At 35.9% G+C, this 15,722-nt stretch overlaps 1 protein-coding gene and 1 long non-coding RNA gene across 3 annotated transcripts in view; one reads left to right on the top strand and one right to left on the bottom strand.

The window, feature by feature from the left end:
• The window catches only part of AGBL3 (ATP/GTP binding protein like 3), a 71,431-nt gene that overhangs the window by 11,210 nt on the left and 44,499 nt on the right, over window positions 1–15,722 (top strand). Inside the window, exons 5-7 of the mRNA XM_030308499.1 lie at window positions 8,875–8,982; window positions 12,065–12,203; window positions 13,385–14,164. Of these exons, the coding sequence (XP_030164359.1) occupies window positions 8,875–8,982; window positions 12,065–12,203; window positions 13,385–14,164 (1,027 nt within the window). The remainder of the gene's footprint in view (window positions 1–8,874; window positions 8,983–12,064; window positions 12,204–13,384; window positions 14,165–15,722) is intronic.
• The window catches only part of LOC115509217, an 80,510-nt gene continuing 65,535 nt past the window's right edge, over window positions 748–15,722 (bottom strand). Inside the window, exons 3-4 of one of the 2 annotated variants that reach the window (XR_003967265.1) lie at window positions 6,458–6,698; window positions 748–1,033 (exon numbers count right to left, since the gene is read on the bottom strand). This is a non-coding gene — a long non-coding RNA (uncharacterized LOC115509217). Of the gene's footprint in view, window positions 1,034–6,021; window positions 6,699–15,722 lie in introns of those variants that run through there. The other variant, XR_003967264.1, reaches the window with a different exon arrangement.

Consider the following 15,722-nt stretch of genomic DNA (forward strand, 5'->3'; position numbering starts at 1 on the left):
AGAGAGGAAAAAAATGAAATAACTTTGTAACGTCAGTAAGAAAACTCATCTTCAAACAAATTGCATGTACAAATATATAAATGAGATTACTATATTCTTTTTAAAAATTTTTTTATTTCTCTTTTGAGAGAGAGCACGAGCTCTGAGCTATCAGCACAGAGCCCGATGTGAGGTTCAAACTCACAAACCATGAGATCATGACCCCAGCCGAAGTCAGGATGCTTAACCAACTGAGCCACCCAGGCACCCCAAGAAAAGTTATCTTCAAACAAATTGCACACACAAATATATATATGAGATTACTATATATTTTTAAGGGCAGTATATAGTGCCTTATATTTCAATATGTAAAATTCACATGTTCTTTGATTTAGCATTTCCACTGCCAGGTATAGCCCACAGGTCTTCAAACACATGAATCGAGGCATATTATAAGTAATGTAGTATAAAGAGACTGTTAGAACCAAAATGTCCATCAGTAAAGAAATGACTGTAATGTCTGTCAGTGGTCAGGTAATGGCAATCCATAATTAGGGAACTCTACACGGCTATTAAGAAATGAGGGAGATCTATATATATTAATAAAAATCGGAGAGGCTGGGTGGCTCAGTCAGTTGAGCGACCGACTTTGGCTCAGGTCATAATCTCACAGTTTGTGAGTTCGAGCCCCGCATCGGGCTCTATGCTGACAGCTCGGAGCCTGGAGCCTGCTTCAGAGTCTGTGTCTCCCTCTCTGACCCTCCCCCGTTCATGCTCTTTCTCTCTCTCTGTCTCAAACATAAATAAACATTTAAAAATTTTTAAAAAGAAAAATCGCTAAGATATTTGGTTAGGTGGGGTGGGAAAAATTGATGATCAGTTTATACATAAAGTGATATAATATACAAGAAGAGGAATTGTTGTTGACTCCCAAGTATCCATTTCACCTCAGTTAAGTAGTATATGTCAGTTAGTCCATGACACTGTTTTCCTGAAAGCCACATTGTTCTCATTTTACAACAGTAAGGGATCCAACCTTAGGAGGACCTCAGATCTGAAATGACAAAGTAGAAAGACATAAATAAATTGTGCCTTGAATGGCCACTGAGCCACTGATTGTACCAGACCTTGAATCCTCTCTGTTTCTAGATTTCTAAATATGTAAGATAATAAATTACTGTGTAAGCCAGTTTGCCTTAAGAATTGTTGTTACTTGTAGCTGGAAGCATCTTTATGGGATAGTTGAAAAAGACAAAGCCTGAAACTAAAAACCCAAATGTTCATATTTAGATCTGTGTGATGAATTATGGATAATTCTTTTTCTTTTGGCTTAAAGTATACTTTTAAATTTTTATACAGCAAATTTGTTTAATAAAAAATACTTATCCAAAGCATCCAAATTAAGCACTTTTAGTTCAAGTTTTATTACTCCTGAGATTTTCTGTGACTCTTAGACATCTGTTTTGTAAGATCACTTCCTTCTACTACATGTCTGTCATCAAAAAGTGGGATAAACCAAAGGTGAAGGGCAGGTAAGTCGTACAGAAAAAAGAGAGAGAAAAAAAATGCAATATTCACTGTCATCTACTTAGGCTTTTTTTTTTTTCATTTTTTTATTTATTTTTGGGACAGAGAGAGACAGAGCATGAACAGGGGAGGGGCAGAGAGAGAGGGAGACACAGAATCGGAAACAGGCTCCAGGCTCTGAGCCATCAGCCCAGAGCCTGACGCGGGGCTCAAACTCACGGACCACGAGATCGTGACCTGGCTGAAGTCGGACGCTTAACCGACTGCGCCACCCAGGCGCCCCTACTTAGGCTTTTAAATCAGTGCTATATGGGTGCTTCAGTCAGTTAAGCGTCAGACTTCAGCTCAGGTGAAGATCTCACGGTTCGCGGGTTCAAGCCCCACATCTGGCTCTGTGCTGACAGCTAGGAGCCTGGAGCCTGCTTCAGATTCTGTGCCGCCTCCTCTCTCTCTGCCCCATTCATGCTCTCTCACTCTCAAAAATAAATAAACATAAAAAAAAATGTTTTTAATAAATAAATCAGTGCTGTAAATGGTTGAATCAGTATTGGAGCTGTTAATTTTCATTGCTTTTCCTCCATAAAAAGATGATAGGTATAGTACAAATAAATGTATTCTACAGATTTGGATTTACCATCATGAAAACACTTTCTAAATTTATATTTATTGACTTTCTGAGAAACTAGTAGTCTCTTATTACCAAGAATAGTATCATTTACAGATTGGAACTTAACACAAACTAACGAAGTCAAGGAGGGAAAACACCAAGCAAATACTTTAAAACAAAATATTTGCTAGTCTTACAAGTGTCACATTCTAAATTTATTTTTGCATAGAGTTTATAGCTTGAATATAAGCTCTTTTCAGACATGTCTAGGCTTGTCTGCTATCCTGGTAGTTAGGGCCTCAAGAGTCTTCTTTAACATGAGAGGTGTTTTATTTTTGTTTTTGTTTTTTTTCCTTAAAATGAAATGTATGGTATAGGGCTGAGGGCATAGTGTTATCTCAGTATTAACCCTCCAAGCTAGACCTGAAGACAAAGGAGAAAGGAGCTGAAGGCCAGAGTAAAAAACTTCACAAGATGATCCAAGAGACACAATGGCACAAACAGCACTGATTTGGTGCTCATGTGACATAGTAAATGCTAACTAAGTCTCCTGGGGACATGACTTTGACCCAAGGAGAACTCAAAGCAGTGCTGTTTTGTTTTCTTTTGTTTCTTGTTTTTTGTTTTCCATTGAGTATTATGTTAGCTGTGGGTTTTTCATATATGGCATTATGTTGAGGACATGTTCCCCCTAAACCTCCTTTGTGAGAGTTTTATCATGAATGGATTTTGTACTTTGTCAAATGCTTTTTCTGCATCTGTTGAAATGATCATATGGTTTTTATCCTTTCTCTTGTTGATGAGGTGTGTATCACATTGATTGTTTGGGAATATTGAATTACCCTTGTATCCCAGGAATAAATCCCACTTGATCATGGTAAATGTATTGTTGGATTTGATTGTTTATTTTGTTGAGGATCTTTGCTTCTATGTTCATCAGAGATATTGGCCTGTAGTTCTCTTTTATTGTAGTGCCTTTATCAACTTTGGTACCAGGGTAATGCTGGCCTCATAGAATGACTTTTGAAACCTCCCTTCCTCTTCTATTTTTTGGAATAGTTTGAGATGAATAGGTATTATCTCTTCTTTAAATGTTTGGTAGAATTCACCTGTAAAGCCATCTGGTCCGGAACTTTTGTTTGGAGTTTTTTGATTATTGATTGAATTTCATTACTGGTAGTTAGTCTGTTCAGATTTTCTATTTATTCCTGATTCAGTTTTGGGAGGTTATATGTTTCTAGAAATTGATCCATCTCTTATTGGTTATCCAATTTGTTGGCATATAATTTTTTATAATACTTTCTTATAATCCCTTGTATTTCAGAGATGTCAGTTATTTCTCCTCTTTCATTTCTGATTTTGAGTTCTCTCTCTGTCTCTCTTACTCTCCCTCATTCCCTCCCCCCTTCTGTCTCTCTTCTTAATGAGTCTGGCCAAAGTTTTCTCAATTTTTTTTTTTATCTTTTCAAGAACCAGCTCCTGTTTTCATTGGTCTGTTATATTGTTGTCTTTTTATATTCTATTTTATTTCTGCTCTAATATTCCTTCTACTGGTTTTGGGGTTTTTTGTTCTTTTCTAGCCTTTAAGTGTAAGGTTAGGTTGTTTATGTGAGATTTGTCTTGCTTCTTGAGTTAGGCATATATTGCTATAAACTTCCCTCTTGGAACAGCTTTTGCTGAATCCCAAAGATTTTGGACTGTTGTGTTTTCATTTCCATTTGTCTCCATGTATTTTTTTATTTCCTCTTTGATTTCTTGGTTGACCCATTTATTGTTTAGTACCATGTTATTTAACCTCCATGTATTTGTGTTTTTCCATATTTTTTTCTTGCGGTTGTAGAATTCCAGTTTCATAGCATTGTGGTCAGAAAAGATGCATGGTATGACTTCAGTCTTTTTTAATTTGTTGAGACTTGTGGCCTAATACATGATCTGTTCTGGAGAATGTTCCATGTGTACTTGAAAAGAATTGTATTCAGCTGTTTTAGGATGGAATGTTCTGAATATATCTGTTAAATCCATTTGATCCAATGTGTTATTCAAAGCCACTTGTCCTTGTTGTCCAAAGTGTCCTTGTGATTATGTTTGGATGATCTATCCATTGATGTAAGTGGGGTGTTGAAGTTCCCTCCTATTCTTGTATTATTATCAATTACTTCCGTTATGTTTGTTATTTGCTGTATTTGGGTGCTCCATGTGGGTGCATAAATATTTACAATTATTATATCTTCTTGGACTGTTCACTTTATGATTATGTAGTGTTCTTCTTTGTCTTGTTAGTCTTTGTTTTAAAGTCTATTTTGTCAGATATAAGCATTACTACCCCAGCTTTCTTTTCACTTCCATTTGCATGATAAAACTTCCTCCATCCCTTCACTTTCAATCTGCACTGAATCTGCATTCAATCTGTCTTTAGATCTGAAATGAGCCTCTTGTAGGTAGTGTATAGATAGGTCTTGCGTTTTTATCTATTCTGTCATCCTATGTCTTTTGATTGAGGCATTTACTCCATTTAAATTCAAGGTAATTATTGATAGGTATGTATTCACCACCATTTTGTTACTCATTTTATAGTTGCTTGTGTAGTTCTTCTCTATTCCTTCTCTTGCTCTCTCGTCTCACTATTTTCTGGCTTTCTTTAGTGATATTCCTGGATTCCTTTTCTTTACTTTTTGTGTAGCATCTATTATTAGTATTTTATTTATGGTTGCCATTAGTTTTGTACACAACACTTTCTGCATATAGCAGTATATATTAAGTTATGGTCACTTAAGTTTGAACTCATTCTTTACTCCTCACCTCACCCCTTGCCCCAAGTTTTAGGTGTATAGTACCATAGTTTACATTCTTTTATTTTGTGAATCCCTTGGCTGATTTTTATAGATATAGTTAATCTTACTACTTTTGTGCTTCCTAATATTTTCTTACTCTTGCTTACAGTCTTTTCTTTTTTCTTTTTTTTTAAATTTTTTAATGTTTATTTATTTTTGAGAGAGAGAAAGAATCCAAAGCAGGCTCCGGGCTCTGAGCTGTCAGCACAGAGCCTGATGCAGGGCTCAAACTCACGAACCACGAGATCATGACCTGAGCCGAAGTTGGACACTCAGCCAACTAAGCCACCCAGGCACCTCTACAGTCTTTTCTTTTCACATAAAGAATCCTCTTTAACATTTCTTGTAAGGCTGGTTTAGTGATGAATTCCTCTAACTTTTATTTGTCTGAGAAACTCTTTTATCTCTCCTTCTGTCCTGAGTGATAGACTTGCTGGATAGAGTACTCTTGATTGCAGGGTTTTTTCTTTCAGCACTTTGAATATATCATGCCACTCCATTCTGGTCTGCAAAGTTTCTGCTGAAAAATCAGCTGATAACTTTATATAAACTTTATGGGACTTCCCTTGTATATAACTGTTTTCTCTTGCTGCTTTTAAAAATTATTCTTTATCACTGCTTTTTGCCATTTTAATTCCTATGTGTTTTGGTGTGGAACTCCTTGGATTGATTTTGTTGGTGTCTCTCTGTGCCTCCTGGATCTGAATTTCTGTTTCCTTCCCCAGATTCAGGAAGTTTTCAGCTATTATTTCTTCAGATAAAATTTCTTCCCCCTTCTCTCTCCCTTTTCCTTCTGGGATCCCTGTGTACGAATGTTATGCTTGATGATGTCACTGAATTCTCAATTTATTTTCAATTTTTCTTTTTCTTTTTTCTTTCTCACGTTCAGCTTGATTACTCTATATTACTCTGTCTTCCAGGTCACTGATCTGTCTTTCTGCTTCCTCTAGTCTACTGTTTATGCCACCTAGCATAGTTTTAATTTCACTTATTGAGTTCTTCATTTCTCATTGGTTCTTTTTCATGTTTTCTGTCTCTTTGTTGAGGGTCTCACTGAGGTCTTCCACTCTTTTCTCAATTCCAGTGAGTATCTTTACGACCATTACTTTAAATTTTCTGTCAGACATATTACTTACCTGTTTCATTCAGCTCTCTCGCTATGATTTTGCCCTGTTCTTTCATTTGAGAGATATTCCTCTGTCTCCTCATTTTGTCTCTCTGTATCTGTTTCTATGGGTTAGAAAAGTCAGCTACATCTCCTGCTCTTAAAAGTAGTGGCCTGTAGTGTGTTGTCCCCTATTCAACAGAACCTGGCGCTTCAGAGTTGTCTCCTATGTGTGTTACATGCACCCTACTGTTGTGGCTGAGCCATGTTTGCCATCAGTCGGCATTGGTTCTTTTTTCCCTATTGTGGATGGGGTTTGGTCCCTGTGTTGTTAGTGAGCCAGTCTGGGGCTACATTGGGCTTGAGTTGAGTCAGACTAGGTGTTTTCCAGAGGTGTATAGCACCAACCTGCAGGGTACTCTCACTGTGTGGTCCCCTGGGAGGCTTTTGTTGTTGGGTGGGGCCTGCAGTCAGATCACATACCTGCCCTCAGCAGTTGAACTGGTATGTGTGATTTTCTTCCCCATTTACTCCGGGAAGGAGGCACTTTGGGGTGGTGCTGGCCCCTGTCAGGACTGATTGCACACTGCCGTGCTTGTGGTACTGCTTTGGATGGACTCCTGCTGAGGATGTGTTGGGTGGGCTGGATCTGTAAGAGAACACAAGGGCAGAGGAACCATGCTAGCAATTTCATGCTGGTCCATTGTTGAAGCAGTGCTATTTTGGTACCTCAGAAGTTTGCAGCTTTAAGAGAACTGGGAAGCAAAACATTTGTTATGCACAGACATACAATGTCTTTGAGACAGTGATTCCACCACCTTTAAGTAGTGTTTTGAATGGAAAAGATCAAAAAGTCTGGCAGGAGATTCTGGTAATAGGAAGATTCTAAAAGGGTATAGAACTTGCCTGGCTATTTGACTTAATGACACCTGCAAAAGTTACCACTAGATAGCAGTAAATAAGTGTCTATATCAGGAATCCATTTGATGTTTAAGTCCCTCACAGGTGAAATTCTTTAATGGATTACTTCTCAAAAAATCTGGAAATACTTCCATTCCCAGCCCATATCTCTGCTTAAACAACTTTAGCTCCAAACAAGCTTCTCTGCAGGGAAGGTATTGTCAGATAGAAAGCATTTATGGCAATAAGTCAGTATTACATTATTTGAATTTAAGGGATGCATACATAAGAATCCCATCGGAGTTGTTCAGCTATCCATTCATCCATCCAACAGTCTGTCAAATACGATGCAAACAGTTTTCATGGAGTAGAGCAAAAGCTAGATTGAAGTGGGTTAGACCGATTCTCAAAATATGGTTCTCAATAAGGGTACTTTGATAAGCTGCAAACTTGTTCCTATTGTATAAGTTCTTTATCCAATTCCAGTGGTAAAGTTTCATACTTCTTTACAGATAGGACTATTTATTAGTAAATAGTTAAAGAAGAGTATTAACAGATTAATGAAATCTCTGTTTCTTTAATTAAGAATGAAAGAAATCATGCAGCTTTTGACAATAAACATGCACAAAGGTAAATAGTTGAAATCCCCAAAATTGTCAGAATCAATGCTATGTTAGTAGTTCATGATTAATGATTAAGGCTTTCAAATAATGAGAGGCTCACTCTTTAGTTATTATTTTCTTTATGACTTGTCAATTTATTTCATTGTGTGTTAATGCTACTATGTGTATTCATGCATATTTGCATCAATATTCTGTTCTATTCTTTTTCTGTAGCTAGACTTGATCCATATTCATGTCAAATACACTTCTATTGCTAAAGCAGTTGTACACAATCCTTAAAACGTCAAGTAATACTTATTTCTCATCACCACATTTTAAAAAATTGTTCTAATGAATATATTTGGGATCATAGAGTATGGCTCCCTCTGTTGGAGCATACATATTTCCACAGCCATGCATGTCTGCCACATATCAGCTAAAGATAAAAGGAAAGGAGGAGAATGCATCATCCAAATTCTGTTCCGCTAAAAAGTGGGAACTACTAGGGCAGCTGGGCTGTGAAGTACTTTTTTCAGTCAAATAGGTCGTGTTCAAAAGTTTGATCAAAAATAAGTCATTTATTACAGCATGGTCTAGACAACTTTTAAGAAATTTGGTCTAAAAATAATGAAGAGAAGGAAAGCTGGTATAGCTAAAGAAGAAAATGGGGGTTTGAGGATAGCCTTCCTTTGAGAAGATAGAAGAAATCTGAACATGTATAAGCTTAGAGGACAACCATTGTCAAGCAGGAGGCTAAAGAGGCAGGGTAAGGGAGAACAAAAGGTGGAGCAGGATTCCCAGAGGTGGGTCAAAAAGTCATCAAATGCTCAAGAAAATGGGATCTTCAGTATGAAATCCTTAATGACACAAAATAATCACGAGCTACTCACTTTAATAATTTAGAACAAAGTACAAATGAAATGTTATGGGTTTTGTTACAGTGTGGCAGTGTTCATTATCACTTCCAATGAACCGTTGGTAAAATCTAGCCCTACATAAAACACTAAATTTTAGAGTAAAAATACCAATGAATAATTTGAAAATATATGGTAAAAATTTCCTATTTTATTGGGGCATCTGGGTGGCCCAGTGGGTTAAGCATCTGACACACTTGTTTTTGGCTCGGGTCATGATCTCACAGTCCGTGAGTTCGAGCCCCACATCAGGCTCTGCACTATCAGCTTGGAATTCTCTCTCTTTTCCTCTCTCTCTCTCTGCCTCTCCCCTTCTCACTCGCTCTTTCAAAGTAAATAAAGTTTAAAAACATTTCCTGTTTTATTTTGAAGTAATATTCAAATAATATTTTCTCTTTTTTTCCCCCAGATTGGACTCCTTCTTATCCTGAGCCAGTGTACATCCCAACAGGTCTAGAGATAGAACCTCTTTATCCAAACTACAAGGAAGATACTGTAGTTTATCTAGCTGAAGATGGTGGGTACATAATAAAACATGTTGCTATAAAATATAATTTGGTATCTATATTCATCTCTTAATTATATTTGTTTTGCTGTTTATAATGGAAACTGCAGAATACCATGAAGTCTCTGTCACCATCAAGATGCTTGGTTACAGATTGATTCAAGTGTGGATTTAGTGCTAATTATATTCTTGAAGGTGTACTGCAGTTTATGCAAAGTTGCTTTAAAAAAAAAAAAACATAATGCCCACTAGAATGGAGAGTTGTATTTAAAAGGAATTATGTTCACATCACCTTTCAAAGAGAAATCCAGTAGAGTATTCTGCAACTATTGTTGCCTCTCTGTTGATAGCTCATGTTCGTGAAATCTTTCAGATGACTTTATTTTCATTTCATGCCAGTTTGATGCATTTCTTGAGATTGCATCTTTAAAAGGGGGAAAATACCCCACACTGCAAATAACATCTAAGATTATACCTCAGGAAAAGTGTTCTGAACAGTCAAGATCAATATTTGTACTTTGAGAACTCTATTCATGCAAAATCTCGTATCTGCTTTACAATAGTATGCTAATAACAAAACATAGATGTCTCAGCGTATATGCCAAACTGTGTTGCTCCTAAAGCACCATGTAAGGAAATATGGGATTCCTGCACAGTTTCACCATCCAAGTTCTATATCTTAGAGCATATATTAGAGATAACTTCAGGAAGCATATGTATTTTATTTAAAGGGCTGGCAAAACAAAAATGTGCAAGGATTGTTTCCTATACAGTAAACAATTCTATAAATCATATACTCACATATTTTTTAAGAACCAGAGTAAAGACAAGCATCTCTGATTTTTTTTAATTTCAAATATTTACATGGCTAACCTGCCTTAGAACTTCCACACATAACTTAAATGTGATCTGATAAAATATTAAAATAGTTGAGGTGAGTCAATCAGGGTCTTGTCAGGAACTGAATAGCATACTGGGAGTAATTTAAGAAAGTTTAATGAAAGTATAACTTACCAAAGTGTGGACAGACTTAAGAGAGACTCACAAGGGATGGTAAAGCAACATAAAACTGTCAAGAGAGCAAAATCATTGTGTGTCCTAGGCCTGAAAGAGTAAGAGGACAAAATAGTTTTCAGATCTGTAGCTATAGGAAAGAGAAATCTCCAAACAACAAGGTGTATAGAATTCTGGGTTCATGTTTTTTTTTCTTCTAAAAATTTTTTCTTTAAAATGTTCCATTGTCTTGTGACATCTTTTGTCTTAAATAAAAAGTTAGCCATAATTTTTATCATTGTTCCCTACATATATATAATGTGTCTTTTTCTCTCTGGCTGTTTTCAGCAATTTGACTATGATCTGCCTAGATTTGGATACCATTATATTTGGATACCTGCTTGAAGTTTGCTGGACTTCTTTGATCCATAGGTTAATAGAGTTGGATTTTTTTTTTCAAATTTGACAACTTTTCAGCCATTATTTATTCACATATTTTTTCTGTATTCTTTCTCTTCTGTCCTTTGGAATGCCAATTACACATATGTTGGATTTCTAGCTATGTTCCACATGTCACTGGATCTTTTTTTTTTCTTCTCTGTCCTTGAGTCTGAATAATTGTATTTATCTGTTTTTAAATTTACTGCATCTTTCTTTTGCAGTATTCAATTTTTCTTAAGCCTCAGGAAAAGTGTTCTTAACAGTCAAGATCGATATTTGTACTTTGAGAACTCTAGTAATGCAAAATCTCATATCTGATTTACAATAGTATGCTAATAACAAAACATCTTTCTTAAACCCATCTAATAAATCATTAACTTCAGTTATTGTAATTTTTATTTCTAGCCTTTTCATTTGGTTCTTTTTTTGTAGTTTTTCAGGTTTTTTTTCAGATTACTTGATCTGTTTGTTCATTATCTCTATCTTTTCCTGTAAGTCTTTAGATATATATTCAGAGTCATCTGTTAATCCCAACATCTCGGTTATCTTGGGGTTTGTTGAAAATTGTGTGCGTGCGTGCGTGTGTGTGTGTGTGAGACCATGGATCACATTTTTCCTGCTTTTCTTCATGTTTCATATTTTTTCCTAATCATATGCAGGACGTTGTGAAAATATGTTTTAGAAGTCTGTATTATGTTCTTTTTAAAAATTATGCCACAGTTCTGGTAGGCAGCTAAATTGCTGGCATATCATTTTGCTTCTTTCAGGCTTGGTTTTATTTTTTTGTAAGGGCAGACTTTTGTAAGGGCAAAATTTTTATTTTGTCTTAGTCCTTCAGTTAGTCCTAGGTCTTGGTCTTTACCCTTGGATGTGGTACATATGCCTAGTATGCTCCCTTTCTTGAATCATGAAAGAATGCTTGAGATGCCCCATAAAGTCTTTCCATTCCGGATAGATTAGAATTACAGTATATTCTAGAATTGCATATCTCAGCGCCACAGTAACATTTTCCTATCTTACTCAGTCTTATCTTGTGCTTATACAGCCAAGCCCTCAGCCATGAAGGGAACCACCAGGGAACCACCATGTAGACTTTTGAGGCCCTCCATCTATGTAGCTTTCATCTCTCTGGTGTCCTGTCTCATAAATTTCCGTAGCCCCAAGCAACTGTCTTGCCTCCTCAGCTCAGCAAGACTGTTAGAGTATTCTTAAGTGCCACCTTCTTAGGATGTAGTCAGAAAGTATTCCCAGGAAGAAAGCCAGGGTTAAACATGGGCATACTTCATGTATTTATCTTCTTTCAACTATTATTATAGTTCTAGTCTGTGTGTTATCCAAATATATGGAAACAGCTCATATTTTTTTATCCAGCTTTATAGTTATTTATAGTGAATGGGAAAGTTCAGGACCAATTACTTCATAAAAATTAGAAGTAGGATAAATACTTTTAATGTGACAAATACATGAATTTATTTTAGGCATTGCTTTTCTAGTCTGAAAATTCTTAGACTTCAACAAATCTGTATGTTAGTGTCAAATTACTTTAAAATTTTAAATCCTTAGTGACACTTCAGTTATACTGTGGCTCCAAACTCTGTGCAGAATAATCTGTGTACTTTAGACATGGCTTGATACCTTTATGGTCTTCTTCTGTCATCAGCTTACAAGGAGCCCTGTTTTGTGTATTCCCGAGTAGGGGGCAACCGAACACCCCTGAAGCAACCTGTGGATAACTATGACAATACTTTGATGTTTGAAGCAAGGTTTGAGAGTGGAAATCTACAGAAGGTAGTCAAAGTGTAGGTTTTAATTATTTTTATTTGAGGAGCTGGACCTTCAACTATTTATTATTTTCCGTATTAGGTACATTAAAGTTTTAGTATTCATTAATGAACTGTAATTCCTTGAAGTATAGATGCCAATTAGAGATTGTAAAGGGGGTATGAAAGGTTCAAATTCTGGATTCAAATACTATGAACTTAAGCAGATTTCTGTAGTGTACATTTTTAATATGCCAGTATGAACTGTCAGACAGACACACACACACATACACTCACACTGCTTCTCGAATTTTTTACTGGAATAGTGTTTGAGATGAGTGTTCTATAAAATATGTTTGGGAACATGCATGCTATCCAAGAGCATTCTTTAAAAGAATTTTTACTATGAAAATATTTAAATACAGAGAATAATACAGTTCTCTATTAACCATCATACACCCATGACCTAGATTCACCAGCTCTGGTTTTGCATCCTTTATTTCACCTATTTCTCAATCACTATTTATAACACATACACACACACAGTAAGTACATAGTCCTGATAGAAGAGAAGGTTACTTGGCAAAGAAAAGTCACAAATAACCCAGCAAGATTGTGTGTGTGTGTGTGTGTGTGTGTGTGTAAAACAAATGTGCCAGTAAAATTATTTTTACCTTTATTTAAGTATCCTTAGTGATTAAGTATGAGGGATGCAAATAGTTACCAAAAACAGTCCCTAAAGAGTTTTCAAATTTTTTAATGTATGTGGTTGTATTAATTTATATGTTTTAAACTTTTCTCAATGATAGTATTTCAGATCTCTAGAGTTTCAATCTAATAGAAAAAGGAATATATATCTGAAGTAAAAAAAAAAAAAGAAACAATGGACTTTAAGTTTTAAGAGCTCTTTAATCATTTCTTTTATAGGAAATGTAATCGGGGTAAAATACAGAATTTTTTTATCAAATGCCCATTTTAATGTGCTCTCTTGAATTACAAAGAAATAAAAAGGCTTTAGAGAATTAGCACAGAAGCAATTTCATATCCAGTAAGAACATTTCAAAACTTTTATCTTTTACAATTACTTGCTGTTGGATGCTGCCTAAATAGTTTCAGGATAAAAGGCTCTCAGTGAATAGGTAAAAGTAAAATAATTTTCCTTATGTAATTTAAATTTGAATGTCATTTTTACATGTTTCTTTTTCCTTTTTATGTATTAGGGCAGAATATGAATACCAGTTGACTGTGCGCCCTGACCTCTTCACAAATAAACACACCCAGTGGTACTATTTCCAAGTCACTAATACTCAAGCAGGAATCGTCTACAGATTCACTATAATCAATTTCACTAAGCCTGCTAGTCTTTACAATCGGGGTATGCGCCCACTGTTTTATTCTGAAAAAGAGGCCAAGGCTCATAATATTGGCTGGCAGAGAATAGGAGACCAAATCAAATATTATAGGAACAACCAGGGACAAGAGGGGCGCCATTATTTCTCTCTTACATGGACATTTCAATTTCCACACAACAAAGATACCTGCTACTTTGCTCACTGCTATCCATATACTTACACCAACCTGCAAGAATACTTGTCTAGTATCAATAATGACTCAGTACAGTCAAAGTTTTGTAAAATACGTGTCCTGTGCCACACAATTGCTAGAAACATGGTGTATGTTTTAACGATCACTACTCCTTTGAAGAATGCTGACTCAAGAAAGCGAAAGGCTGTGATTTTGACTGCAAGGGTACATCCAGGGGAAACCAACAGCTCTTGGATCATGAAAGGCTTCCTAGATTATATTTTAGGAGACTCAAGTGATGCACAGTTGCTTCGGGACACTTTCATCTTCAAGGTGGTACCTATGCTGAATCCAGATGGTGTGATAGTGGGAAATTATCGTTGTTCCTTAGCTGGACAAGATTTAAACCGTAACTATACATCTGTCCTAAAGGAATCATTTCCTTCTGTTTGGTATACCCGGAACATGATCCGTAGGTAAGATAAGCCTGAAATTACCTCTCTGCTTGTTTAGTAAACTTGGAAGTGAGAATTTGGTTACCACAATCCCATTCATTTTACCCTAGCTTCTTAAGATAGTTTAACTAATTGTTTAACTATAGCTACTTAATTTTTTCTCCACTCTTTCCACTCTTCTTTCTGGCATTATGCCACTGGATTCACTATCCTTTTCTTAAATAATGAATAAATTTCTAGAACATTTTAGTGGCTTTGTGAAACTAATAGTTAAATTTGCATATCCCAAATCTGGTTTCTTGCTAAAGGTAGCACTGATGTTTACTTCGGGATGCTTGAATCTCTTACATGTGAAAATTAGTTATATGTCATAGGGCCTCCTGGCACTATATTGATCATACATTGCTCTTTGATGAGCCTTTTTTTTTATTAAGTATTTTAACTCTTGTATAGTTAACATATAATATTATATTAGTTTAGGTGTACAATATAGTCATTCAACAGTTCTATACATTACTCAGTGCTCATCATGATAAGTGTACTCTTTTGACTATCAGGTTGCATAGTTATTGCAATTTTGATGAATAATAGTGTTTATTTCCCCCGGAAAAGAAATGAACAGCTTTAAATTTTCCAAAGAATCCAGAGCAGCAAATGCACATAATATTTAAATTTTTGTTGAATGGGTGAATTCTTTAATAGATTCAGTTAATAACAATCAAGAAATAGGCATGTGCTAGAGCAGAAAGATTTACTGGAGTCAGAGAACCCCATTCCAAGTCCAAAGCCTCTTGACTTTTTTGGTTAAGAGTGTGGAGTGGAGTTACAATATCAGATTGGAATCCTGGTATGCCATTGCTGTGTGGCCTTGAGCAATTTAAAAACAAATCTAAAGCTTGGTTTTCTCATCTATAAAGTATATAGATGTGGTAATAATAATACTTACTTCATAGGCAGGAGGATTAAATGAGAGTGTTATTTATTTTATTTTTTTTTATATGAAATTTATTGACAAATTGGTTTCCATACAACACCCAGTGCTCATCCCAAAGTGTTATTTAAAAAGTGCCCAGATGGGGAGCCTGGGTGGCTCAGTCGGTTAAGCATCTGACTTCGGCTCGGGTCATGATCTCACGGTCTGTGAGTTCAAGCCACGCATGGGGCTCTGTGCTGACAGCCTGGAGCCTGCTTCAGATTCTGTATCTCCCTCTCTGCCCCTCCCCTGTTCATGCTCAATTAAACATTTTAAAAAATTATAAAAAGTACCCAGAATAAAATACAGAACATTGAAAGATCTAAGTGTTTTCAGTGTTAGCTCAAATATAAAAAGAAAAAATTGATAATGAATCAGATATAGATGTAAAAACTCTTGGTAAACTATTTAGGATTATTCAAATATTTACAATAATAAGTACATTACAGAGACTGTTTATATCCTTATCCCACTTTGCTAGGGCCCCTAGTGCAGGTACAAGAACCCTGTTTCAAGGCTGAGGATGTCAAGGGTACCTCCAGTCCATCAGAGCTGCTGACAGGCTTAGGATGGCCCCAGTTATCTCAGTTCAGCATCAACTTTCAC

Source organism: Lynx canadensis, chromosome A2, assembly GCF_007474595.2.
Source record: "Lynx canadensis isolate LIC74 chromosome A2, mLynCan4.pri.v2, whole genome shotgun sequence".
NCBI lineage: Eukaryota > Metazoa > Chordata > Mammalia > Carnivora > Felidae > Lynx > Lynx canadensis.